This window comes from Salvelinus fontinalis, chromosome 18 (assembly GCF_029448725.1).
Source record: "Salvelinus fontinalis isolate EN_2023a chromosome 18, ASM2944872v1, whole genome shotgun sequence".
Lineage (NCBI taxonomy): Eukaryota > Metazoa > Chordata > Actinopteri > Salmoniformes > Salmonidae > Salvelinus > Salvelinus fontinalis.
The window spans coordinates 34508727-34535371 of NC_074682.1; the positions used below are offsets into that span (position 1 = coordinate 34508727).

At 45.7% G+C, this 26645-nt stretch overlaps 2 protein-coding genes across 6 annotated transcripts in view; one reads left to right on the forward strand and one right to left on the reverse strand.

Annotated features, from left to right (window-relative positions):
* Positions 1–26645, forward strand: part of LOC129815368 (synaptotagmin-6-like) — a 100729-nt gene that overhangs the window by 1270 nt on the left and 72814 nt on the right. For all 3 annotated transcript variants that reach the window (XM_055869133.1, XM_055869135.1, XM_055869134.1), the window contains exon 2: positions 26531–26601. The gene's annotated coding sequence lies outside the window, so the exon portion shown is untranslated. The remainder of the gene's footprint in view (positions 1–26530; positions 26602–26645) is intronic.
* Positions 18–22535, reverse strand: LOC129815371 (uncharacterized). 3 transcript variants are annotated; one of them, XM_055869140.1, is made up of 3 exons: positions 5290–6401; positions 3845–3980; positions 18–3264 (listed from the first exon to the last, which is right to left on the reverse strand). In XM_055869140.1, the coding sequence occupies exon 3, from the start codon at positions 2592–2594 to the stop codon at positions 1383–1385; it is 1212 nt and encodes a 403-aa protein (XP_055725115.1). In that variant the 5' UTR covers positions 2595–3264; positions 3845–3980; positions 5290–6401; the 3' UTR covers positions 18–1382. The 3 variants fall into 3 exon arrangements, with proteins under 3 accessions (XP_055725115.1, XP_055725114.1, XP_055725113.1); XM_055869139.1 differs by lacking the exon at positions 5290–6401 and adding an exon at positions 22025–22535 and having other exon boundaries at positions 18–3980; XM_055869138.1 differs by having other exon boundaries at positions 18–3980.

The following is a 26645-nucleotide window of genomic DNA, read 5'->3' on the forward strand; positions in this document are numbered from 1 at the left end:
CTTGTGAATTCAATATAGACTTTAATATAGACTTTAATACAAATATATCAGAAGCCTAGATGGTCCGCGGAACACACCCTTTCCCAGAGCACTGGCTCTGTATTTATACACACAGCATATGAGTCCATTCCACATGTTATTGAAGTTACTTCCCTCAGGTCATCTGCCACCATTATCTTTCAGTTCAGGCTTCCTGCTTGTTCATGCCCAATAACGCCTGTATCCGCTCTTGATTAGATTACAATGGTGGCAGGACCCTTTCGTGTCCTAAGATGGATATATGTACTATGTCTATAGTCCATCTGTTGGTCATTTGGCTGGCACCCTCTTTTGTTTGTCCCTCTGACCTCAGTATGTCCAGCTGTCCTATGGACTCATATCCTTGCTTTGGTTTCCTGTCCTCTACAATAGACAATGCACTTAAGTGTCGCCTCTTTCTCTTTACCCTAAGCATTTATGCATTTTATGGCTTTGGCCATTATGTCTGTTAATTCTTGGTTTCCTGTTCCCTCCAGCCTGTGGCCCTTCACTCATGTCTGCTAATCTTTGGTTTCCTGTTCTTTCCAGAATGGCAAATGCACTCAAGTGTCGCCTTCTCCTCTTGTGGTCTAATGTACACCTGTCTTTGCTCAATAGTGTCATATCTGTCTCTATATATAACAATAACTACCACAAATCCCTCCTCTGGGCTAATCAGTCCCACACACTATACTAAAAGGATATCAAGATGGTGAAGGTCAATACCAAAGATGAGCAAAAAGATTATCAACTGTGAATAAAGCATACAGGTTAACTGTGAATAAAGCATATAGGTCAACTGGACCAAACATCTCCAAACGTTAATACAGATAGGAGTAAAAGATCCAATTTGAAACATAAAACACTTACAAAATCTAACTAGACCAAACATCTCCAAACAATAACATAGATAGGAGTAAAATATCTAGTCTGTAAAAAATAAAACACTTATAATCAATCATTATATTGTGAAGAAGCAATGAGCATATAGTATGTCCACTCATCCAGAAACGATCAGCTATTCCTTAATCCTGATTCTTTAACATTTCAAGATATAATGTTACTTGAGTTATATTACCACATTTACCTTTGTGTTTCACAACAATTCCTTTATCAAATTTACTAACTCCTGCAGTTTCTAACACCCAAATAGTTTATTCAATTAACTATAGTCTTTCCCACATCCATCCCATTATCTCCATAGCTGTAGAAACATTCATTTTTTCTTTTTACAATAGTAAACCTATCATTATGAGGAACATTCAGTTCTTATGTCATATGTTGCACATTCATGTTCTCCCAACATATTTTTATTTAATTCACTTTTGCCTTTAGTGTTACCTAATGCCAAACTGCATTCTATGTTACACAAAGGAAGGTAGTATTTTCTCTGAATACATTTTCCATTTAACACATTCTTCAAATGATGCAAGTTCAGGTACTATCAAAAAATCAGACAAAGGTGATTTGCTACAATAAATACAATTGTCCATTCTGTGTTTGTTTGCCGTATACTTAGCCCATTCATACCATTCATTTCCCACTAATTTCTCCAATGAGTTGTCCTTGTATAGTTCTGGGGTTAAAGCATCAGTTGGAGTCACATTGTCCTTTTCTCGAGGCAGATTGTTGGTGTTTATCATAAAGTTCCAAATGTCAGTAAAAAAACCTTCTGGTTCTGATGTCTCAGGTTTCTTTGTGGGTACAGTGGACTGCTTGGTAAGGGCAGTTGATGTTATCTTAGTGGTAGCTACGGTAGTCTTCACAGCAGCTTCCACCATTGTTGTTGTCGTTGTTCTAGTTGTCACAGGTTCTTCCTGTTCAGGTGCAGGGGTGGGATCAATTCTAATGACCGTGCTGCTACTCCCTTCGGTCACTGTTGTTCTTGTTATTTCAACTATATGTTCTTCACCTTCCAATGGTTCAATCTTGTTCATGATGAGCACCCACTCGTCTTTTTCTTGGATTAATGTCAGGTCACATCCTTTCGGGTCCCTAATGACTTCTCCCTTTGTTTGGTGATGTGTCCATCCACAGAGTGCAATCTCCGGTAAGGGTTTGGTCCTTATGATTGAAATAGACTTCAGTTCTCCTGCTTCTGTTATGAGTTGAGGTGGAACAGAGATTCTAACCTTGTCAGTCTTTTTGGATTGTTCGACTGATTCCTCTCTTCTCTTCCTGCTTACACCATACTTCTTGATTGTGAGTGAGTCTGTTGTTTCTATACTAGCGTTCACTGTTACTTCTGTTATGTCAATGTCATTGTTCTGCTGTGGTTCTAATTTCAATTGTCTGTTAAGGGGACCATCCAAGAGCTGAAAAGTCAATTGTGGGGAAATCCCCATTTTCTTCAGCTTGCGGGACTTTTCCTCCTCTTTGTGGGGTCTCTCCTTCTGTTCCTTGTGAGGCCTCTCCTCCTCTTTCTTCCCCTGAGGCTCCCTCCTCAGGCCGGACTGGGCTTCCATCTGGAAAGGTATTAATTTCAGGGAAGAGATGTTCCCATTCTGTAGGTGGTACTTCGGGGTCCCACTGTGGAGGGTTTCCTTCAAGGAGGTCTGCCACAACAGGTATGTCATTAAGAGTAGCAGGCATGTTACTCCATCCCATCCCTGAACTCTCTGGCCCCACAGGAGGGAATACTGGTTGTTCGCAGGTTCTCTCTCCAGGGTTTGTCTTTCCTTCGTCTTCTTCTGGGTGCCTTAGGCGATGCACCTGTCGTATTTTGGCTTTCACTTGGTCTGCTGTTCTTTTGGCTCCTCCCTGGCGTCTCGATTGCTTTCGCTCTTCCTGCTCCTTCCGGGCTCCTGCCTGGTGGATCAGCATCCTCTGTGTCCTCATCTCTATATGGTTGTGTCCTTCTCTCTGTTGGGACTCGGGTGCAGTGGTTCAGATGGTACCACGTCTGGCTTCCTTTCACTTGGATGGCCGTTCTTGTTGCTTTGGCCACCTCGTATGGTTCTTCTCTCCTCGGTTGATCCCACTTCCTCCAGAACACTCAAATGTACACTAGATCTCCTGGTATCACTGGGAGAGGTCCTTCTGGTCCCCTTGGATCATAAAACGTGGAACCTTGTCCTGGTTCAGGTTTCTGCCTTCTTTCTGTGAGGCATTCAGACTTAGAGACTTATGGCCTCTGTTCCATGATTACACCATACATCCTCTTACTTCCATCACTCATCACACAACAAACTGACATTCCAGCTGAAGCTGGCGAACCCCTCTCCTTCTGGTTTCCTAAACATAAGACTTGGAAAGCAAAAGACAAAACATAACAGTATTGACAATGTTATGTGTTATGCATAAATATATTCATGAAAACTGAAATCGGAGACCATGACAATTCCCACTCTCTCTTCACCTGACTCTATGCCTCCAGGATACTTTTCTGCTGGACTTCCACAAAAACAAAAGCCCTGAAAATCTTCCTCATGTTTCCACCCAGTCTTCCGCTTTCGGCCCCAGGTTCTGAGAGGTGTTCCCAAATCATGTCATTTTTTACTTAGTTTCCCATCTGCTCCATTTCAACTGATAAGCATGTGCATAACCTTAATCAACATTATCTCTTCTTGAAGTAATTCAACACTGTATATGCTTTCACATCAATTCCTTCAACATGTTGTTTAGAGTACAACTACCCTAACATCTATCCTTTTTCACATGATGCATTAACAAATAAAACAAGTAGCCCCCAAACTCAACCCAGTATGTCTACAGTGGAATCTAGTCTCTCTCTCTCTCTCTCTGGTTCCATGTCCTCTGTCATGGTGTTTTCAAGCTCACCCATTATTCAGCTGGACCTTACTTCTTGTGAGAATTATGTACCCACCAAAGAGAGACATGACGATCTTTACCACTGCAGGTGCTGTAAGAAGTATACCCCCAGCCTGGTGTATCTTGATGTACACTCAGTCTCCAGAATTCAGCCCAAGCCCTTCCATTTCTGGCTTATGTGCTGTTTTTTCCTGAGGACATACACATTAACACATGGGTTATTTCCTGACAACAGACTTTCTTCTTATAGCAAGATCACTAAATCTTAATTTTAAATAACAGCCCTATGTATACATTCTGTCTCATACCTGGCCTCCTGCCACATAAATATTCATAATGATAGCCAAATTATGGTCCCTACAGCAACTGCTGTAAGAATAACATGTAATCAGTCAAGTGTCTTCCAGTTGGAAGAATATCCAATCATAACTTTTGCTCTAGTGTTCAAAATGCCACCACTTATTACTTTTACCATAATCTAGGTATGTGTAATGTTTAATTTACTTTAGAATTGTCCCTATGTTTTATATCCCTATATTTTACAAGGGCAACTGTCCTTCCTTTTCTGTGAGTTATCTCCTCTAATAATATACATTGTTTCTAGAAATAACACCCCTTCACTACCATAACCTTCATTTATGAGGCCCGTCATATCCCCAATGTAGTTACAGTTTTTGTAACCCATAACACATGAGTCACTACTCCTAATTTCCTTCCATAGTTTGATACATACTTAAACATTCTCAAATCAATTTTAGTCAATTTATAACAGTCCCTCCTCAGGAACGATATACAGACTTATGTTCCTCAAAACAAAAATAAATTGACCAAAAAAGAGAAATATAAATCATAATAACTGCATATTTGCAATAAATTACCACTATTTGTAATGTAACTAAACCTGGGGAAACCGTCCATCCATTTCATTCTATGCCCATGTTATGTTGGTCTCTTTCTTCTTCATCCTTGGGTGTTATCGCACAACAGACTATACCTTTTATTCAATTACTTATATCATTACAATTTATCATTACAATTCCAATGACATTATAAAACAAAAGAACAAAAACCTTTAATCTAATATTCTGTAAGTTCTGTCAATCACCCTGTCTCAGGATTAGTTTCCAGAGCTTCCCTGGCCTAGTAAATTTAAACAGTTCTATATCCAAATCATAACTAAACGTTGTTTATAAATTGTCCAACCCAATATTCAGGATAACAGTCCTTAGTGCTTACTTTAACTCAAATTTGACCTTATCTATTCAAAACACATCATCCCTTTTATAATTAACATTGATACTATTTTTCATGTTAGTCAATAAGATTTTTGCAACGTAAGCTTAACTTTCTGAACATTCGAGACGTGTAGTCCACTTGTCATTCCAATCTCCTTTGCATTAGCGTAGCCCCTTCTGTAGCCTGTCAACTATGTGTCTGTCTATCCCCTTTCTCTCCTCTCTGCACAGACCATACAAACGCTTCACACGCTGCCACTCTAACCTGGTGGTCCCAGCGCGCACGACCCACGTGGAGTTCCAGGTCTCCGGCAGCCTCTGGAACTGCCGATCTGCGGCCAACAAGGCAGAGTTCATCTCAGCCTATGCTTCCCTCCAGTCCCTCGACTTCTTGGCACTGACGGAAACATGGATTACCACATAACACTGCTACTCCTACTGCTCTCTCCTCGTCTGCCCACATGTTCTCGCACACCCCGAGAGCTTCTGGTCAGCGGGGTGGTGGCACTGGGATCCTCATCTCTCCCAAGTGGACATTCTCTCTTGCTCCCCTGACCCATCTGTCTATCGCCTCCTTTGAATTCCATGCTGTCACAGTTACCAGCCCTTTCAAGCTTAACATCCTTATCATTTATCGCCGTCCAGGTTCCCTTGGAGAGTTCATCAATGAGCTTGACGCCTTGATAAGTTCCTTTCCTGAGGATGGCTCACCTCTCACAGTTCTGGGTGACTTTAACCTCCCCACGTCTACCTTTGACTCATTCCTCTCTGCCTCCTTCTTTCCACTCCTCTCCTCTTTTGACCTCACCCTCTCACATTCCCCCCCTACTCACAAGGCAGGCAATACGCTTGACCTCATCTTTACTAGATGCTGTTCTTCCACTAATCTCATTGCATCTCCCCTCCAAGTCTCCGACCACTACCTTGTATCCTTTTCCCTCTCGCTCTCATCCAACACTTCCCACTCTGCCCCTACTCGGATGGTATCGCGCCGTCCCAACCTTCGCTCTCTCTCCCCCGCTACTCTCTCCTCTTCCATCCTATCATCTCTTCCCTCTGCTCAAACCTTCTCCAACCTATCTCCTGATTCTGCCTCCTCAACCCTCCCCTCCTCCCTTTCTGCATCCTTTGACTCTCTATTTCCCCTATTCTCCAGGCCGGCTCGGTCCTCCCCTCCTGCTCCGTGGCTCGACGACTCATTGCGAGCTCACAGAACAGGGCTCCGGGCAGCCGAGCGGAAATGGAGGAAAACTCGCCTCCCTGCGGACCTGGCATCCTTTCACTCCCTCCTCTCTACATTTTTCTCTTCTGTCTCTGCTGCTAAAACCACTTTCTACCACTCTAAATTCCAAGCATCTGCCTCTAACCCTAGGAAGCTCTTTGCCACCTTCTCCTCCCTCCTGAACCCCCCCCCCCCTCCTCCCTCTCTGCGGATGACTTCGTCAACCATTTTGAAAAGAAGGTCGACGACATCCGATCCTCGTTTGCTAAGTCAAACGACACCGCTGGTTCTGCTCACACTGCCCTACCCTGTGCTTTGACCTCTTTCTCTCTCTCCAGATGAAATCTCACGTCTTGTGACGGCCGGGCCGTCCAACAACCTGCCCGCTTGACCCTATCCCCTCCTCTCTCCTCCAGACCATTTCCGGAGAACTTCTCCCTTACCTCACCTCGCTCATCAACTCATCCTTGACCGCTGGCTACGTCCCTTCCGTCTTCAAGAGAGCGAGAGTCGCACCCCTTCTGAAAAAACCTACACTCGATCCCTCCGATGTCAACAACTACAGACCAGTATCCCTTCTTTCTTTTCTCTCCAACTCTTGAACGTGCCGTCCTTGGCCAGCTCTCCTGCTATCTCTCTCAGAATGACCTTCTTGATCCAAATCAGTCAGGTTTCAAGACTAGTCATTCAACTGAGACTGCTCTTCTCTGTGTCACGGAGGCGCTCCGCACTGCTAAAGCTAACTCTCTCTCCTCTGCTCTCATCCTTCTAGACCTATCGGCTGCCTTTGATACTGTGAACCATCAGATCCTCCTCTCCACCCTCTCCGAGTTGGGCATCTCCGGCGCGGCCCACGCTTGGATTGCGTCCTACCTGACAGGTCGCTCCTACCAGGTGGCGTGGCGAGAATCTGTCTCCGCACCACGTGCTCTCACCACTGGTGTCCCCCAGGGCTCTGTTCTAGGCCCTCTCCTATTCTCGCTATACACCAAGTCACTTGGCTCTGTCATATCCTCACATGGTCTCTCCTATCATTGCTACGCAGACGACACACAATTAATCTTCTCCTTTCCCCCTTCTGATAACCAGGTGGCGAATCGCATCTCTGCATGTCTGGCAGACATATCAGTGTGGATGACGGATCACCACCTCAAGCTGAACCTCGGCAAGACGGAGCTGCTCTTCCTCCCGGGGAAGGACTGCCCGTTCCATGATCTCGCCATCACGGTTGACAACTCCATTGTGTCCTCCTCTCAGAGTGCTAAGAACCTTGGCGTGATCCTGGACAACACCCTGTCGTTCTCAACTAACATCAAGGCGGTGACCCGTTCCTGTAGGTTCATGCTCTACAACATTCGCAGAGTACGACCCTGCCTCACACAGGAGGCGGCGCAGGTCCTAATCCAGGCACTTGTCATCTCCCGTCTGGATTACAGCAACTCGCTGTTGGCTGGGCTCCCTGCCTGTGCCATTAAACCCCTACAACTCATCCAGAACGCCGCAGCCCGTCTGGTGTTCAACCTTCCCAAGTTCTCTCACGTCACCCCGCTCCTCCGCTCTCTCCACTGGCTTCCAGTTGAAGCTCGCATCCGCAACAAGACCATGGTGCTTGGCACCTCCGTAACCTTCAGGCTCTGATCAGGCCCTACACCCAAACAAGGGCACTGCGTTCATCCACCTCTGGCCTGCTCGCCTCCCTTTTTTAATTTTTTTATTTCACCTTTATTTAACCAGGTAGGCTAGTTGAGAACACGTTCTCATTTGCAACTGCGACCTGGCCAAGATAAAGCATAGCAGTGTGAACAGACAACAACACAGTTACACATGGAGTAAACAATAAACAAGTCAATAACATGGTAGAAAAAAGAGAATCTATATACAATGTGTGCAAAAGGCATGAGGTAGGCAATAAATCGAATAATTACAATTTAGCAGATTAACACTGGAGTGATAAATCATCAGATGATCATGTGCAAGAAGAGATACTGGTGTGCAGAAAAGTAAATAAATAAAAGCAGTATTGTCACGTTCCTGACCCGTTTTGTATGTGTGTGATGGTCAGGGCGTGAGTTTTGGGTGGGCAGTCTATGTTTTCCGTTTCTATGTTGGTTTTGGGTTGCCTGGTATGGCTCTTAATTAGAGGCAGGTGTTTTGCGTTTTCCTCTAATTGAGAGTCATATTAAGGTAGGAGGTTCTCACTGTTTGTTTGTGGGTGATTGTCGTCTGTGTCTGCGCACCACACGGGACTGTAGCGTTTGTTCGTTCGTTTGGTATAGTCTGTACCTGTTCCTACGTGCTTCATGTTTTATGTAAGTACTCTCGTTTAGGTCTGTCTATTTCGTTTTGTTGTTTTGTAAAATTATCAAGTGTTCTTCGTGTGTTTAGTTTCGTCTTGTTAATAAAGTATCATTATGTATTCACAACCCGCTGCATGTTGGTCGAATCACTACTCCTCCTCTTCGCATGAAGAGGGGGAGGAACACCGTTACAAGTATGGGGGGTGAGGTACGTAAATTGGGTTGGTAGTTTACAGATGGACTATGTACAGCTGCAGCGATCGGTTAGCTGCTCGGATAGCAGATTTTTAAAGTTGTTGAGGGAGATAAAAGTCTCCAACTTCAGGGATTTTTGCAATTCGTTCCAGTCGCAGGCAGCAGAGAACTGGAAGGAAAGGCGTCCAAATTAGGTTTTGGCTTTAGGGATGATCAGTGAGATACACCTGCTGGAGCGCGTGCTACGGGTGGGTGTAGCCATCGTGACCAGTGAACTGAGATAAGGCGGCACTTTACCTAGCATAACCTTGTAGATGACCTGGAGCCAGTGGGTCTGACGAGGAACATGTAGCGAGGGGCAGCCGACTAGGGCATACAGGTCACAGTGGTGGGTCGTATAAGGTGCTTTAGTAACAAAACGGATGGCACTGTGATAAACTGCATCCAGTTTGCTGAGTAGAGTATTGGAAGCTATTTTGTAGATGACATCGCCGAAGTCGAGGATCGGTAGGATAGTCAGTTTTACTAGGGTAAGTTTGGCGGCGTGAGTGAAGGAGGCTTTGTTACGGAATAGAAAGCCGACTCTAGATTTGATTTTGGATTGGAGATGTTTGATATGAGTCTGGAAGGAGAGTTTGCAGTCTAGCCAGACACCTAGGTACTTATAGATGTCCACATATTCTAGGTCGGAACCGTCCAGGGTGGTGATGCTAGTCGGGCGTGCGGGTGCAGGCAGCGAACGGTTGAAAAGCATGCATTTGGTTTTACTAGCGTTTAAGAGCAGTTGGAGGCCACGGAAGGAGTGTTGTATGGCATTGAAGCTCGTTTGGAGGTTAGATAGCACAGTGTCCAAGGAAGGGGCGGAAGTATACAGAATGGTGTCGTCTGCGTAGAGGTGGATCAGGGAATCGCCCGCAGCAAGAGCAACATCATTGATGTATACAGAGAAAAGAGTCGGCCCGAGAATTGAACCCTGTGGTACCCCCATAGAGACTGCCAGAGGACCGGACAACATGCCCTCCGATTTGACACACTGAACTCTGTCTGCAAAGTAGTTGGTGAACCAGGCAAGGCAGTCATTAGAAAAACCGAGGCTATTGAGTCTGCCGATAAGAATATGGTGATTGACAGAGTCGAAAGCCTTGGCCAGGTCGATGAAGACGGCTGCACAGTAATGTCTTTTATCGATGGCGGTTATGATATCGTTTAGTACCTTGAGCGTGGCTGAGGTGCACCCGTGACCGGCTCGGAAACCGGATTGCACAGCGGAGAAGGTACGGTGGGATTCGAGATGGTCAGTGATCTGTTTGTTGACTTGGCTTTCGAAGACCTTAGATAGGCAGGGCAGGATGGATATAGGTCTGTAACAGTTTGGGTCCAGGGTGTCTCCCCCTTTGAAGAGGGGGATGACCGCGGCAGCTTTCCAATCCTTGGGGATCTCAGATGATATGAAGGAGAGGTTGAACAGGCTGGTAATAGGGGGTGCGACAATGGCGGCGGACAGTTTCAGAAATAGGGGGTCCAGATTGTCAAGCCCAGCTGATTTGTATGGGTCCAGGTTTTCCAGCTCTTTCAGAACATCTGCTATCTGGATATGGGTAAAGGAGAAGCTGGGGAGGCTTGGGCGAGTAGCAGCGGGGGGGGCGGGGCTGTTGGCCAAGGTTGGAGTCGCCCTGAGGAAGGCATGGCCAGCCATTGAGAAATGTTTGTTGAAGTTTTCGATTATCACGGACTTATCAGTGGTGACCGTGTTACCTAGCCTCAGTGCAGTGGGCAGCTGGGAGGAGGTGCTCTTGTTTTCCATGGACTTTACAGTATCCCAGAACTTTTTGGAGTTAGAGCTACAGGATGCAAATTTCTGCTTGAAAAAGCTGGCCTTTGCTTTCCTGACTGACTGCGTGTATTGGTTCCTGACTTCCCTGAACAGTTGCATATCGCGGGGGCTCTTCGATGCTATTGCAGTTCGCCACAGGATGTTTTTGTGCTGGTCGAGGGCAGTCAGGTCTGGAGTGAACCAAGGGCTATATCTGTTCTTGGTTCTGCATTTTTTGAACGGAGCATGCTTGTCTAATATGGTGAGGAAGTAACTTTTATTAGGAAGGAAGTAGCATTAATTCTAGCCAAAGTGAGCGATAACGTAAACATATTTTTTTCACTAACCTTCTCAGAATTCTTCAGATGACACCCCTGTAACATCACATTACAACATGCATATACAGTTTGTTCGAAAATGTGCATATTTAGCCACCAAAATCATGGTTAGACAATGGGGAAAGTAGCCCAGCTGGTGAGAAAATGTCCGTGCGCCATATTAGACAGTGATCTACTCGTATACATAAATACTCATAAACGTGACTAAAAAATATAGGGTGGACAGCGATTGATAGACAATTTAATTCTTAATACAATCGCGGAATTACATTTTTTAAATTATCCTTACTTTTCAATACAGTTTGCGCCAAGCGAAGCTACGTCAAAAAACATGGCGTCCTAAGCCACTAACATTTTTCGACAGAAACACGATTTATCATAATAAAAATTTCCTACTTTGAGCTGTTCTTCCATCAGTATCTTGGGCAAAGGATCCTTTCTTGGGTCTAATCGTCTTTTGGTGGAAAGCTGTCCTCTTGCCATGTGGAAATGCCAACTGAGTTCAGCATGAACTGGAAGCGTGCCCAGCGATTCACAGCGTTTCAGAAATAAATGTCCCAAAATCGCACTAAACGGATATAAATTGCTATAAAATGCTTTAAATTAACTACCTTATGATGTTTTTAACTCCTATAACGAGTCTTAACATGACCGGAGAAAGATTACTCCCAACACTAATGCTTGGAACAGGTGCGGGTCGGTGTTCTCCACGCGCATGACGCAGCTGCAAAAGACTTACTAGCTACAGGGTTTTTTAATTTATAGTGCCTGTGAACGCGCAATCGACCCCATTCAAATCGTCATCACGTAAAGGCATCCAGGGGAAGACGTAAGCAGTGTCCATATACTCATAGGAATAACATTGGCTTTAAAACTGACTCCAGAACAGTGGCCAAAATTTCTGAAATCTGACTCCATGTCAGGGAAATTGCTGTAGAATGGGTTCTGTTCCACTTAGAGACAAAATTTCAACTCCTATAGAAACTATAGACTGTTTTCTATCCAATAATAATAATATGCATATTGTACGATCAAGAATTTTGTAGGAAGCCGTTTCAAAAATTATACGATTACCATAAATAGTGACAACAGCGCCCCCAGCCTCAACAGGTTAAAGAATGACCAGGCATCCTCAACTGACGGGATGAGGTCAATATCCTTCCAGGGTACCCAAGCTAGGTCGATTAGAAAGGCCTGCTCGCAGAAGTGTTTTAGGGAGCGTTTGACAGTGATGAGGGGTGGTCGTTTGACCGCGGACCCGTGGCGGATACAGGCAATGAGGCAGTGATCGCTGAGATCTTGATTGAAGACAGCAGAGGTGTATTTGGAGGGCAAGTTGGTCAGGATAATGTCTATTACGGTGCCCATGTTTACGGATTTAGGGTTGTACCTGGTGGGTTCCTTGATGATTTGTGTGAGATTGAGGGCATCAAGCTTAGATTGTAGGACTGCCGGGGTGTTAAGCATATCCCAGTTTAGGTCGCCTAACAGAACAAACTCTGAAGCTAGATGGGGAGCGATCAATTCACAGATGGTGTCCAGGGCACAGCTGGGAGCTGAGGGGGGTCGGTAGCAGGCGGCAACAGTGAGAGGCTTATTTCTGGAGAGATTAATTTTTAAAATTAGAAGTTCGAACTGTTTGGGCATAGACCTGGAAAGTATGACAGAACTTTGCAGGCTATCTCTGCAGTAGATTGCAACTCCTCCCCCTTTGGCAGTTCTATCTTGACGGAAAGTGTTATAGTTGGGTATGGAAATCTCAGAATTTTTGGTGGCCTTCCTAAGCCAGGATTCGGACACGGCAAGGACATCAGGGTTGGCAGAGTGTGCTAAAGCGGTAAGTAAGGCAAACTTAGGGAGGAGGCTTCTGATGTTGACATGCATGAGGCCAAGGCTTTTTCGATCACAGAAGTCAACAAATGAGGGTGACTGGGGACATGCAGGGCCTGGGTTTACCTCCACATCACCCGAGGAACAGAGGAGTAGTAGGATGAGGGTGCGGCTAAAGGCTATCAAAACTGGTCGCCTAGAGCGTTGGGGACAAGGAATAAAAGGAGCAGATTTATGGGCGTGGTAGAATAGATTCTGGGCATAATGTGCAGACCGGGGTATGGTGGGGCACGAGTACAGCGGAGGCAAGCCCAGGCACTGGGTGATGATAAGAGAGGTTGTATCTCTGGACATGCTGGTCTCAATGGGTGAGGTCACCGCATGTGTGGGAGGTGGGACAAAGGAGGTATCAGAGGTACGGAGAGTGGAACTACGGGGTCCATTGCAAACCAAAACAATGATAACTAGCCTGAACAACAGTATGCAAGGCATATTGATATTTAAGGCATAAAGTGATTGCAGGTCTTGATTGGGAGAGCTAGCTAAAACAACAGGTGAGATAACAGCAGCTAGTCAGCTAACACAGCAACAGCAGGTAAAAATGTCGACGACTAGGCAGAGAGGGTCGGATTAACTACACACAGATCCTGAGTTAAAGCACAGAGCCGACAGATAAAACACAAATAAACAGAATGGAGTACCGTGAATTAATGGACAGTCCAGCAGGCATCAGCTATGTAGCCAAGTGATCATAGTGTCCAGGGGGCAGCCGTAGATGGAGCAGGGAGGCCTCCACTAAGCTAGCGCGCGGCGTTTAAAGTTAGTAGCCCGGGGGGTGGTCTGCTCAGACGGAGGGGGTCTGCTCAGACGGAGGCCGGTTGAGGGCACAGCGGATGGGGTATTCGTCTGCAGACCAGACGTGGTCGTGTCGACAGAGAATCCAAGCCGGATGGCGATGGCGAAAGAGAGGTTGTGAATTGTAGAATTGTGTTTGCTAACTGGTGCTAGCTTCGTGGCAGTGGCGCTAGCTGCGCTAGCTGCAAGCTAGCTGTGAGGATCAGAAGTAGTGGCTCAGGGATTACGGCAGGAATCCGGCGTTGTTGTCGAGAGACAGTCCGATGCTGGTAAATTGGTGAGTAATATCCAGGCTAATAACAGGGCTGGTGTCTGTGCAGAAGGTAAAAGCTGCTAGCAGCGGCAAAAAAATGGCTAAATTAGCTTGTAGCTGATTAGCTGGTTAGCTACTGGGGGTTCTTGAAAGTGTTCCAAAGTTTAAAAAAATAATAACGATTCCGTATCACATTGGGTGAGGTAGGTTACCGGAAGGTATAATCGAATTAAAAATCGAAAAGAGATAGAAAAAAAAATGTTAAAATATATACAAGAAATACGAAAAAATACAAACGTGCACGAGAGGACTAAAGAAACGCGTCTACACTGCTACGTCATCTTGGGAAAAAAATAAAATTAAAAAATAAAAAAAAATAAAAAACTACTCCCTACCTCTGAGGAAGTACAGTTCTCGCTCACCCCGGCCAAAACTGTTCGCTGCTCTGGCACCCCAATGGTGGAACAAACTCCCTCACGACGCCAGGTCAGCGGAGTCAATCACCACCTTCCGGAGACACCTGAAACCCCACCTCTTTAAGGAATACCTAGGATAGGATAAAGTAATCCTTCTACCCCCCCCCTTAAAATATTTAGATGCACTATTGTAAAGTGGTTGTTCCACTGGATATCATAAGGTGAATGCACTAATTTGTAAGTCGCTCTGGATAAGAGCGTCTGCAAAATGACTTAAATTTAATGTAAATGTACTAAATACTTTTAGTACCAGTAATATCTATTTTCCAAATAGCCCTTTTGTCTCTGTTTTTCTGTCATGAGTGGCCTGGTAATAAAAGGTCAGTACCCCAATCCCCTTTAGTCTTTCTTCTCCCAGCACATATCATTCCAGCATGTCTATTTTAGATACAGTTCACAGGTCATCAGACACAGTTGTCCCTCACTATTCAGCCGGTTAGGGTGGGTTTGAGCTCCACACACACTTGTTGTGGTGATAATCTCTCCCATGCATTAAAGCATTCTGACGTCACCTTCCATGATAACTCCCTTATTCTACTGGCGATCTCTGAGACGAGTTACAGATTATGTAGTTATCAACATAACCCTTGCAGAGACCCACACTTCAATAAACCCTTTGGAGTAACTGTCATCCCTTTTAAACATATATTTCCCTTTTATATGTAGAATGAACAAAGCACATTTGTGTATTTACCCAAAGACCATAACCCCAGGGAACTGATAATTTTACCTATGAACCCATGTTAAATCAAAAAAGAAACCTATTTGAGTAACTAGTCAATTTAAGATTACAACTCTTCATAATTTTCCCAGAGAAATAATAGATTTTCAAAGTAATTATACACTTTGAATAGAGACTGGTGTTTCTTAATCATTTTATAATTAAATCCCACCTGTTCCAACAATTTCTAGTGAAGTGGATCAGTCTTCACGGGAAATTCTTAGGATTTCAGGGCATTTTGACATCATTAAAATGTTTCCACTCCCCTTCCTTTAGAAACAACTTAAATACATTTTCAAAAACATTTCCATCCTTCTGCATACCCAATTTGAAACTGAATTGAAAAAAACCCTTCCAAAATAAATCCACTAACGCATATTCATTCCCGGTATATGGTGTGTACTTACTAGTGAACCATAGGTCAAGGACCATATTAGGCCAAACATAGAAACAGACAAACTAGACACACAACATAGAATGCCCACCCAGCTCACGTCCTGACCAACACTAAAACAAGTAAAACACACAAGAACTATGGTCAGAGCGTGACAGTACCCCCCTCCTGAGGTGCGGACTCCGAACGCACCACCTAAAACTCTAGGGGAGGGTCTGGGTGGGCATCTGTCCGCGGTGGCGTCTCCGGCGCTGGACGAGGATCCCACTCCACCATTGTCTTAGTCCCCCTCCTTAGCGTCCTTTGAGTGGCGACCCTCGCCGCCAACCTTGGCCTAGGAACCTTCACAAAGGTCCCCACTAGATTCAGGAAACTGAGGGACAGCTCATGACAGAGAGGTAGCTTAAGACAGAGGGGCAGCGGGACAGAGGGGCAGCTCGGGACAGAGGGGCAGCTCGGGACAGAGGGGCAGCTCGGGACAGAGGGGCAGCTCGGGACTGGAGGGCAGCTCGGGACTGGAGGGCAGCTCGGGACTGGAGGGCAGCTCGGGACTGGAGGGCAGCTCGGGACTGGAGGGCAGCTCGGGACTGGAGGGCAGCTCGGGACTGGAGGGCAGCTCGGGACTGGAGGGCAGCTCGGGACTGGAGGGCAGCTCGGGACTGGAGGGCAGCTCGGGACTGGAGGGCAGCTCGGGACTGGAGGGCAGCTCGGGACTGGAGGGCCGCTCGGGACTGGAGGGCCGCTCGGGACTGGCGGGCCGCTCGGGACTGGCGGGCCGCTCGGGACTGGCGGGCCGCTCGGGACTGGCGGGCCGCTCGGGACTGGCGGGCCGCTCGGGACTGGCGGGCCGCTCGGGACTGGCGGGCCGCTCGGGACTGGCGGGCCGCTCGGGACTGGCGGGCCGCTCGGGACTGGCGGGCCGCTCGGGACTGGCGGGCCGCTCGGGACTGGCGGGCCGCTCGGGACTGGCGGGCCGCTCGGGACTGGCGGGCCGCTCATGACTGGCGGGCCGCTCATGACTGGCGGGCCGCTCATGACTGGCGGGCGGCTCCGGCCGCTCCTGACTGACGGACGGCTCCGGCCGCTCCTGACTGACGGACGGCTCCGGCGGCTCCTGACTGACGGGCGGCTCCGACGGCTCGGGAGAGACGGGCGGCTCCGACGGCTCGGGAGAGACGGGCGGCTCCGACGGCTCGGGAGAGACGGGCGGCTCCGACGGCTCGGGAGAGACGGGCGGCTCCGACGGCTCGGGAGAGACGGGCGGCTCCGACGGCTCGGGAGAGACGGGCGGCTCCGACGGCTCGGGAGAGACGGGCGGCTCCGACGGCGCTGGGCAGGCGGGCGGCGCTGGGCAGACAGCAGACTCTGACCTGCTGAGGCGCACATAGGCCTGGTGCGGGGTGCCGGAACTGGTGGTACCGGTTTGTAGACATGCACCTCAAGGCTAGTGTGGGGAGCAGGAACAGGGCACACTGGACTCTCGAGGCGCACTATAAGCCTGGTGCGTGGTACCGGCACTGGTGGTACCGGGCTGAGGGCACGCACCTCAGGGCGAGTGCGGAGAGAAGGAACAGTGCGTACAGGGCTCTGGATATGCACAGTAGGCTAGGTGCTTGTTGCCGGAGCTGGTAGTACCGGGCTGGAGACACGCACCACAGGGAGAGTGCGTGGAGGAGGAACAGAGTTCTGGAGACACACAGGAAGCATGGTGCGTGGTGTTGGCACTGGTGGTACTGGACTGGAGCGAGGAGGTGGCACCGGATATACCGGACCGTGAAGGCGTACTGGCTCCCTGGAGCACTGAGCCTGCCCAACCTTACCTGGTTGAATGCTCCCCGTAGCCCGACCAGTGCGGGGAGGTGGAATAACACGCACTGAGCTGTGCTGGCGAACCGGGGACACCATGCGTAAGGCTGGTGCCATGTACACCGGCCCGAGGAGACGCACTGGAGACCAGATGCGTTGAGCCGGCTTCATGGCACCTGGCTTAATGCTCAAACTAGCCCGGCCGATACGTGGAGCTGGGATGTACCGCACCGGGCTATGCACCCGTACAGGAGACACCGTGCGCTCTTCCGCATAACACGGTGTCTGCCCGTACTCTCGCTCTCCACGGTAAGCACAGGAAGTGGGCGCAGGTCTCCTACCTGACTTCGCCACACTCTCCTTTATCCCCCCCCCCAAGAAATATTTCGGGTTTCTTCTCGGGCTTCCAGCCACGCTTCCGTGCTGCCTCCTCATACCACCTCTCCTCGGCTTTAGCTGCCTCCAGCTCTTCACGAGAGCGGCGATATTCTCCAATCTTAGCCCAGTGTCCATTACCCTCCAGGATTTCCTCCCATGTCCAGGAGTCCTGTGTAATGGACCGCTGCTGCTGCTGTCGCTGCTGCCCATTACTACGCTGCTTGGTCCGCGTTTGGTGGGTGGTTCTGTAACGGCAGCCTTCCTACTCTTCACGCGAAGAGAGGGTGTAACAGGGATCGAACCAACACGCAGCGTAGCCAGTGTTCAACATGTTTAATGAACAAAGAGACGATAACGTGAACACTATACAAAATACAAAATAACAAACGTGAAAACCGTATTTCCCAGGGAAAAACGTATTTCCCAAGGAAATAATAGATTTTCAAAGTAATTATACACTTTGAATAGAGACTGGTGTTTCTTAATCATTTTATAATTAAATCCCACCTGTTCCAACAATTTCTTGTGAAGTGGATCAGTCTTCACGGGAAATTCTTAGGATTTCAGGGCATTTAGACATCATTAAAATGTTTCCACTCCCCTTTCTTTAGAAACAACTTAAATACATTTTCAAAAACATTTCCATCCTTCTGCATACCCAATTTGAAACTGAATTGAAAAAAACCCTTCCAAAATAAATCCACTAACGCATATTCATTACCGGTATATGGTGTATACTTACTAGTGAACCATAGGTCAAGAACACACAGGAACTGGCCTCACTTATCCGGAACTCCATTTTTAGCCTTATCCAGATATTTTTATTTTTAAAGCGGCTGACTTTCTCTAACTGCTTTCCTCCAGTATCGCAGTCTCCAATAACATTTTGACCAGAGAAAATTAAACCCCTTTTTTCTGGAAAAGAAAGTGTACCTTTCGTTAACATTCACAATGCTACCTTTTAATCAGCAAGCCAATAGTATTACTTATATATTGATTTTATTCTATAAGCGTCTTAGCAGTTTCAGAGAATGACAGTATAGAATGTCTAACACAATTAAAATCCCCTTACTTTTACTTGTTTTCTTTATCATGCGATAAAAGTTTTAGCCATGCCACAAAACGCATAGTTTCTTCCTGGTTGGTTATCTGTATCTTACCCTTAGAAATTGTAAACATCAATATGTTACATTTTGCTTTTCCTCCAACTAATTTTACCAAGGTAGGGATTTCTCATATACTTTTATTTTCCGTCTTTTGACGCTAATAACAAATTATCCACGTATTTATCACCACTGAAACTATTGTTTCAATGTAAAATGATTCCAAGTGGGGCTATTTGTAAATCCCATCGGTACTTTACTAGAAGTTAGGTAAAACGTGATCTAATACTTCTTTCATCACATATAAACTGTAATCTCTATGAACCACTCATTGATCGATCAGAGACTATACACTGCCAGGTGAAAATTCCATTCTTACTAACCTCAAAACGATTAGTTGTTTGTTCTTTTGACAAAGATGCAAATGGCATTTCCTGCTACCGCACCAGGTTCCAGTGTCACCATACACTCATTTTTCCCATACCCGATATTCCCCTTTGTTTTGGATATGGGACTATCTTCTTACACTTTAGATATTTTCTATAGCTCTGCTAACCACTCGCACGTCTGCGAGGACGAGCAGAATCATATTTGTCCCCCATCGTAATGTATTTTCTGATGATAGAATGTTGACATCAGAACGCTGGTAAATTAAGCTTCTTATCATGGTTTTATGTGATTGTTCCAATTCCCAATTGCCTCCCTGGGGTGTTTATTTTATTTATCCTGTTTACCGGGTAATGTTGTCCTACATTATCCAGTTTGCTCTTTCATATTCAATCCGAATTCGGTAGAATTAACGTGCGCTTCTTTCAGCAACTCCATGGCTTTATTAAATCCGCTATCTCTCTATACGAAGGAGAAACAGTCCTTTTGTTTCCATGCTGTAACGGTTTTCTTCCGTTGGTGAAGGAGAGGACCAAAATGCAGCGCGGCTAGTGTTCAACATGTTTAATGAACAATGAGACGATAATGTGAACACTATACAAAATAACAAATGTGAAAATCGAGACAGTCCTATCTGGTGCAGAACACAAAGACAGAAGACAACCACCCACAAACCCCAGCACAAAACAAGCCACCTAAATATGATTCCCAATCAAAGACAACACAAAACATCTGCCTCTGATTGAGAACCATATTAGGCCAAACATAGAAACAGACAAACTAGACACACAACATAGAATGCCCACCCAGCTCACATCCTGACCAACACTAAAACAAGCAAAACACACAAGAACTATGGTCAGAACGTGACACATGCAACTATTTATTTTTTCCTAAACACTCCCATCGTATTATACACCTTTTATTTACTAATTTCCAAGATAGAGCTACCCACTTTCCCAGATAATAATTCATTAGTCACATCACTTAATTTCTTCTATCAAAGCCTACTTTATAATGTCTGCAACTGTATTTCTGAATACTACAGATGACTTAATGTCTTATTCTAGTACATTACCTTAATTATTACTGTGTTTTTCCCTTTCACAGATATCATTACTATTCATTTTATCAGTTTTACTTATTCTATTACTTTAACTTTATTCAGTGTATTAAATCCAATTTAATACATTTTTCCTTCTAATTTAGCTATTTATAATGTCTACACTTTCTTAACTCTTTATTTATCCGCTTCCTATATTCTCTCTTAGCCTATTTTACTGTTTAATTCCTGATTCACGGTTTTAGTGAAACAAAGTCTCTCCTGTCCTTCAGGCTATTTGTTAAACTGCAGCCTCTGTTGCTACAGAGTGCCTGGTCGCCTGCTGTTTCCTATTTTGTTACAGAGCTCGTGATATTTTTAATATGCGTTCTAGACTTCTATTTTGGTGTCTCTCATGCAGTTTTGTCACTTTATTCTAGACCGCCTAGATTTATTTTAACCACGTAGTATATTTTAGTTTATCTATATATTTTTTTAATTCTTTCTTCCTACTTTGCATCCGTTATATACTATCCGTGCCTTCTTTAATACCTTTTTAATTATTATTATTATTTATTTTAACACCTATTGTATTCTTACAATGGTCGTTTAACACATTATCACGTCAATTTTTTATCCTTATTTATAACTTATTTTGCCCAATTTCTATCGATTTCGTTCCCTTTGTCTAGCAATAGTTAAGAGTGCCTCCCCTTAACCTTATTATCCTGTCTGTCACAGAAGAGCTGCGCAGTCCCTCCTCTGGACCCATGGCAAGACACACACAACCTGTTCTTCCTCTGTTCTTTCCGTATGTTCTAGTTTATTCTGATCTACTCATTTCACCACAGAGAATTCTCATTAATTCGTTTATTTTCATTCGTTCATACACACCCTTCGTTTTACCTAAAACGACCTATAGTTTTCTCCTACTAAACTTAATTCACTTCCTCAACATAAGCCGGAATTATTCTATAGGATTTTTCACGCACACCCTTCGTTTATTTAAAACGACCTATAGTTTTCTCCTACTTAACTTAATTCAGTTCCTCAACATAAACCATAATTATTCTATAGGATTTTTCACGGTATGACGAGACTACTGCCTAACCGGGTCAGCCTGTCTTCATGCCCTATTCACCCACCCAATACTGGCCTCTATTCCGTATTAGAGCAATATCGTGGCGTGACCTACCGATTTACAGACCCCCGTTTAGCTAGACGGAGCGTTTTGTTTTATCCGCAGGATTTATTTTGCAGTTGAACGCTGCAAAATCGGGTCAGCGTTCTTCCGTGTCCTATATATTCACCCGAGCAGAGCCTCCTGCCATGAATACCCCACCCAAGCAGACCCCTTTCTAATGTTCCTTTTTAAAGGGCGGTATCGTGGACTTTCTAACTACTTATTTATGCAGTCCTCTATTCTTTAGAGCTGTATTCATAAGCAACCTGTCCAAGCTTTCCTTCTACTAATTTTATCGAAGAGGTATTACAGGATTTTCTACCTACTTTATCTGTTTTGACCGTATGGGCAGACAGCCGCAGCCCCACACCGGGCCAGGCAACTCAGCCAGAGAGCGCAAACAACTGCACCAGTCCGGCCACACATTCGAATGGTCCGATCAGAACGAGTGCAAGCCCCCTCCGCTAAACGCCCGACACCCGCAAGGTTCACAGCCCCTACTCACTTAGTCCCTACACATGCACATATATATTTACATTTCACAACCCCCAAAATCACACATGCATGCAATTCATTGAATTCAAAAGTTCTTAGCATTTACTGGGTTTTTAAGAAATTAAAGAGAGACCTACGTGACGCCCTTCTCACTGAGACAGGATATCTGAAGCAATTTATACAAACTTTCAACTATGTAAGAACAAGCTTACCTTTTTATAGTTGTGTGGCCACATTTGTTTGCAAGATTGTCCAAAGAAACTATCACCAGCCCGGAACGTCACTCCGTGGTCCCTGTCTCTCCTGGCAAAGCTCGCCAAGTTCTGTCGTGGAGAATCGTCTCAGAAATATAACACTCTTACAAGAACTTGTGAATTCAATATAGACTTTAATACAAATATATCAGAAGCCTAGATGGTCCGCGGAACACACCCTTTCCCAGAGCACTGGCTCTGTATTTATACACACACAGCATATGAGTCCATTCCACATGTTATTGAAGTTACTTCCCTCAGGTCATCTGCCACCATTATCTTTCAGTTCAGGCTTCCTGCTTGTTCATGCCCAATAACGCCTGTATCCGCTCTTGATTAGATTACAATGGTGGCAGGACCCTTTCGTGTCCTAAGAATGATATATGTACTATGTCTATAGTCCATCTGTTGGTCATTTGGCTGGCACCCTCCTTTGTTTGTCCCTCTGACCTCAGTATGTCCAGCTGTCCTATGCACTCATGGCCTTGCTTTGGTTTCCTGTCCTCTACAATAGACAATGCACTTAAGTGTTGCCTCTTCCTCTTTACCCTAAGCATTTATGCATTTTATGGCTTTGGCCATTATGTCTGTTAATTCTTGGTTTCCTGTTCCCTCCAGCCTGTGGCCCTTCACTCATGTCTGCTAATCTTTGGTTTCCTGTTCTTTCCAGAATGGCAAATGCACTCAAGTGTCGCCTTCTCCTCTTGTGGTCTAATGTACACCTGTCTTTGCTCAATAGTGTCATATCTGTCTCTATATGTAACAATAACTACCACATAAGTAAGTAAGTATGATTTTACTTTAAAGAGGCAGCATCTCTCACCCTCATATGATCAGTCTGACAGCCCGTTGATAACAGGCCCACTGCCTGTAGTGGTGAGACGTACAGGACTGCTGTACACACCCGCCTGGTAGTAGAGATTATTCTGAAAGATGTAGATCTGCCAAAATAACAGTGCCTATGTTAGTCAATGTGAATACAACATACACTAATTAATATACAGTAGTAGAGGATCCACTGAACCATGGGCCAAAAAATTGCATTTCTTTGGCTGCATTTGGGCCGTTGTGTCACAACTTCCACCGAAGGTGTCTCCCCTGCCTGTTCGGGCGGCGCTCGGCGCTCGTCGTCGCCGGTCTACTAGCTGCCACTGATCCCCTTTTCCTTTTCTGTTTGTTATGTCTTATTGGTTGCACCTGTTTCTTGTTTGAATTTTCTTTCAGGGCTATTTAAGCCTGTTAGGCCCACCTGCTTTTGTGCGGGCTTGTTCTCTGTTTGTCTAGGTTGGTTGCGTGTTATGTTCACTGACTGTTTGGTGTCCAGTTTCGGGTTGGATATATGTATTTTCGGCTGTTGTTTTTGGCGTTACTTTTGGATACCGTAATAAAGTTCGGTTTTCCCCATTATCCTCTGCTCTCTGCGCCTGACTCCGCACCCACCACTCCTAGCTGTGTGACAGAAGCCCGCACCATTTCCCATGGAGTCAGCAGGAGCAGCTGCACCCCCTCTCCCATCCATGGAGGAGCGTGTCCTCCATCATACGGCCATTCTCCACCGAATCGGGTCAGCAATGGATCAGATGATGGAGAGAATGGACCGATGGGAGAGGAGTGGTCTCACTACCTCACCCCCAGCTCCTCCTCCGCCTGCTCAACCTACTCCTCCGGCGGCGCCCGGATCCATTCTTGCTACAGCTTGAGCTGTACCTGGCTACCGTTCATCCGACTCCCTCTGGTGAGGTGAGCGTCCTCGTCTCCTGTCTGACGGGTCGAGCCCTGGAGTGGGCCAATGCAGTGTGGAATGGCCCAGACTCTGCTAGGGACCACTACCCAGAGTTCACCCGCCGGTTCCGGGCCGTGTTCGACCACCCACCAGAGGGCCGAGCGGCGGGTGAACGGCTGTTTCACCTTAGACAGGAGACGAGGAGCGCGCAGGACTTCTCGCTGGAGTTTCGGACCTTGGTCGCTGGAGCGGGGTGGAACGACAGTGCCCTGATGGACCACTATCGGTGTAGCTTCCGAGAGGACGTCCGCAGGGAGCTAGCTTGTCGGGACGCCACCCTCTCCCACGACTAACTCATTGACATGTCGTTCCGACTGGACAACCTGCTGGCTGCCCGCGGGCGTCCAGAACGGGCCCTGTTAGTTCCACCTCCTGGCCCTCCCGCTCCAATCCCTATGGATTCCGCTGGTGCCGATAGATCAACTCTTCCATTGCACTCCTTAGATAGCCGACCATTAGGGTCAGGGCTGGTCAGGGAGGCCACGGTTCCACTGGACATGGTAACGCAGGGGGATAATAAGGAGCGGATTAGTCTCTTCCTTATTGATTCACCTGCGTTTCCAGTGGTGCTGGGGATTCCCTGGCTGGCTAATCACAATCCTAAGATTTCATGGAAACAGGGGGCTCTCCAGGGGTGGTCAGAGGAGTGTTCAGGTAGGTGCATACGCAGTATGTCAGTCCAAATAGTTTCCATTTATAGTTAGCATGGATAGAATGATAACTCAGTCAGTTAGCGGCTGGTGACACATATTTGATATTCTTTAAATAGAAGAGATGCATTGTGGCGTTTTCAAGTATTTAAGAGTAAAACACACATACCCCAAAGAGAAACTGTGCCAGATTTTAGATTGGGTGAAATAAGCCCTTCAGGAGCATAAGTGTTTTGATTTGTTTGGCTTAGCTTAGTCCCATCTGAATTAAAACGTCCTGTTAATAGATCAAATATATTTCTTAGAGCAGAATGAAATCAGTCCATGGAGACAAATCAGAAGTATGTTACCAGTTTTTTCTTTAAATATATTCCTCAATAAATGCACTGACTGTTACATTTTAGCTACCAGATGCACGTTGTAAGCCAGCAGAATATACTTCTGGTCTGGTGACACCTGAAACTTTGTGTCCTGCAGATTCTTTCAAAACAAAAAAAGATAAAAATTAAAATAAAAAATGTCAGAAGGAGTGATTATTCTTTCAAATACAAGTTGACACCTGTGGGAGACTGGGGGTATGGATATGTATGATAAAGCATATAAGCCATCCAAGCTACAAGATCCATCAGTCTGTCAATCAATCACTCTAGAGCAGGCCTTTTGTTTGTGGCGTCTGTACTCACTAGGATGCTGCCATCCAGCAGAGAGACGGTTAATGTTTAACTCAGGTTGTGTTTCAGGATGTCCCTTCCCTGGTGCGAAAGGCCACCACATTATCTACAGAGGGTAGGTAGAGTAGAAGCCAAGTAGTGTTGAGACTGGCAAATAGACAGAAAACAGTGTTGTGGTTTAAATATGAAAAGCTGGTTTAAAATTAAGCCTAGATGTGGACTTAAAAAGCACTTTTGTTGAAGATTTTTTTTTGAGAATGATGTTTAATCCAGTTATGGAGGTCCAGTCTTAATCTAGGTCCGGGAAAGCGTCCTGATTCTCCTGAAGTAAAATAAAATATACAGTATCTTAATGTGAATCGGTCAGCATAAGAGTGTCTGCTAAACAAATAAACTGTCAAATGTAATGAGAGGCCATTGAACTTATGACAAATATACATGTATATGATTTATGTGACTAGATTTTTTCATTCACTGAGCAACCTTTTGTCAATGCCTCACATGGTTTTGTTTTGAAATGGAAGCTTTTCTATTATTGAACAGGCATTGGTGGCCGCCTAGGGGGTCCTTAGGCAGGAGTATAGGAAGTCCCCTGAGGGTAGTTCTTTGTTTGTCTAGAGTGCAGCTAAGATGCAGATCAACATGTTAACATCAACATGTATTAATAACAAGAGTACCTACACACACAAACACACACACCCTATGGGCCCTGGTCAAAAGTAGTGCCCTATATAGGGAATAGGGTGCCATTTGAGACGTAGCCAGAATGTTCCATAAATCATGTACAACACCTGTCAAGTTACAGTGAAGCCACAGGGTGTACAGTACGCTACACAATGTGGGCAGCCTGTCAAAATAATATAAAACTTTTAGGGCTGAACATGCGTGTTTGTCACATTCGTCGTAAGGAGGAGACCAAGGCGCAGCGTGATGTGAATACATTCTTCTTTAATTAACGAAGAACACTAAACAAACTTACAAAATGAACGTGAAGCTAATCAAACGAGTGCTGACATGCAACAACACATAGACAATAACCCACAAAACCTAAATGGAAAATGGCAACCTAAATAGGATCCCCAATCAAAGACAACGATAAACAGCTGCCTATGAAAAGGAACCAATTCAGGCCACCATAGACCATAGACCCCCTAGACTTACAAAAAACCCATAGATCTACAAAAAACCCTAGACAACACAAAACACGCATACCCACCCACGTCACACCCTGAACAGACCAAAATAATACAGAAAACATATATAATTAAGGTCAGGGCGTGACAGTGTTTGGTAAATAAAATCTCTGGCATGGAAGCCTGGTCACATAGGGGTCATGAACTTTAAACACTTTTTTGTCCAGGTCCTTCAGAGTGAGACGGGAGCGCTGGAACAGGAGAGACTCATCTGCAACAAAGATGGAGACCGAGAGGGGTGAGTAGCAGGAGGAAAGGGACAAATGTAGGAGGAAATGGTAC

Bases quoted from the DNA above. Each gene is read 5' to 3' on its own strand.
- LOC129815371 (XM_055869139.1), bottom strand. From the start codon at position 2,594: ATGACATACCTGTTGTGGCAGACCTCCTTGAAGGAAACCCTCCACAGT.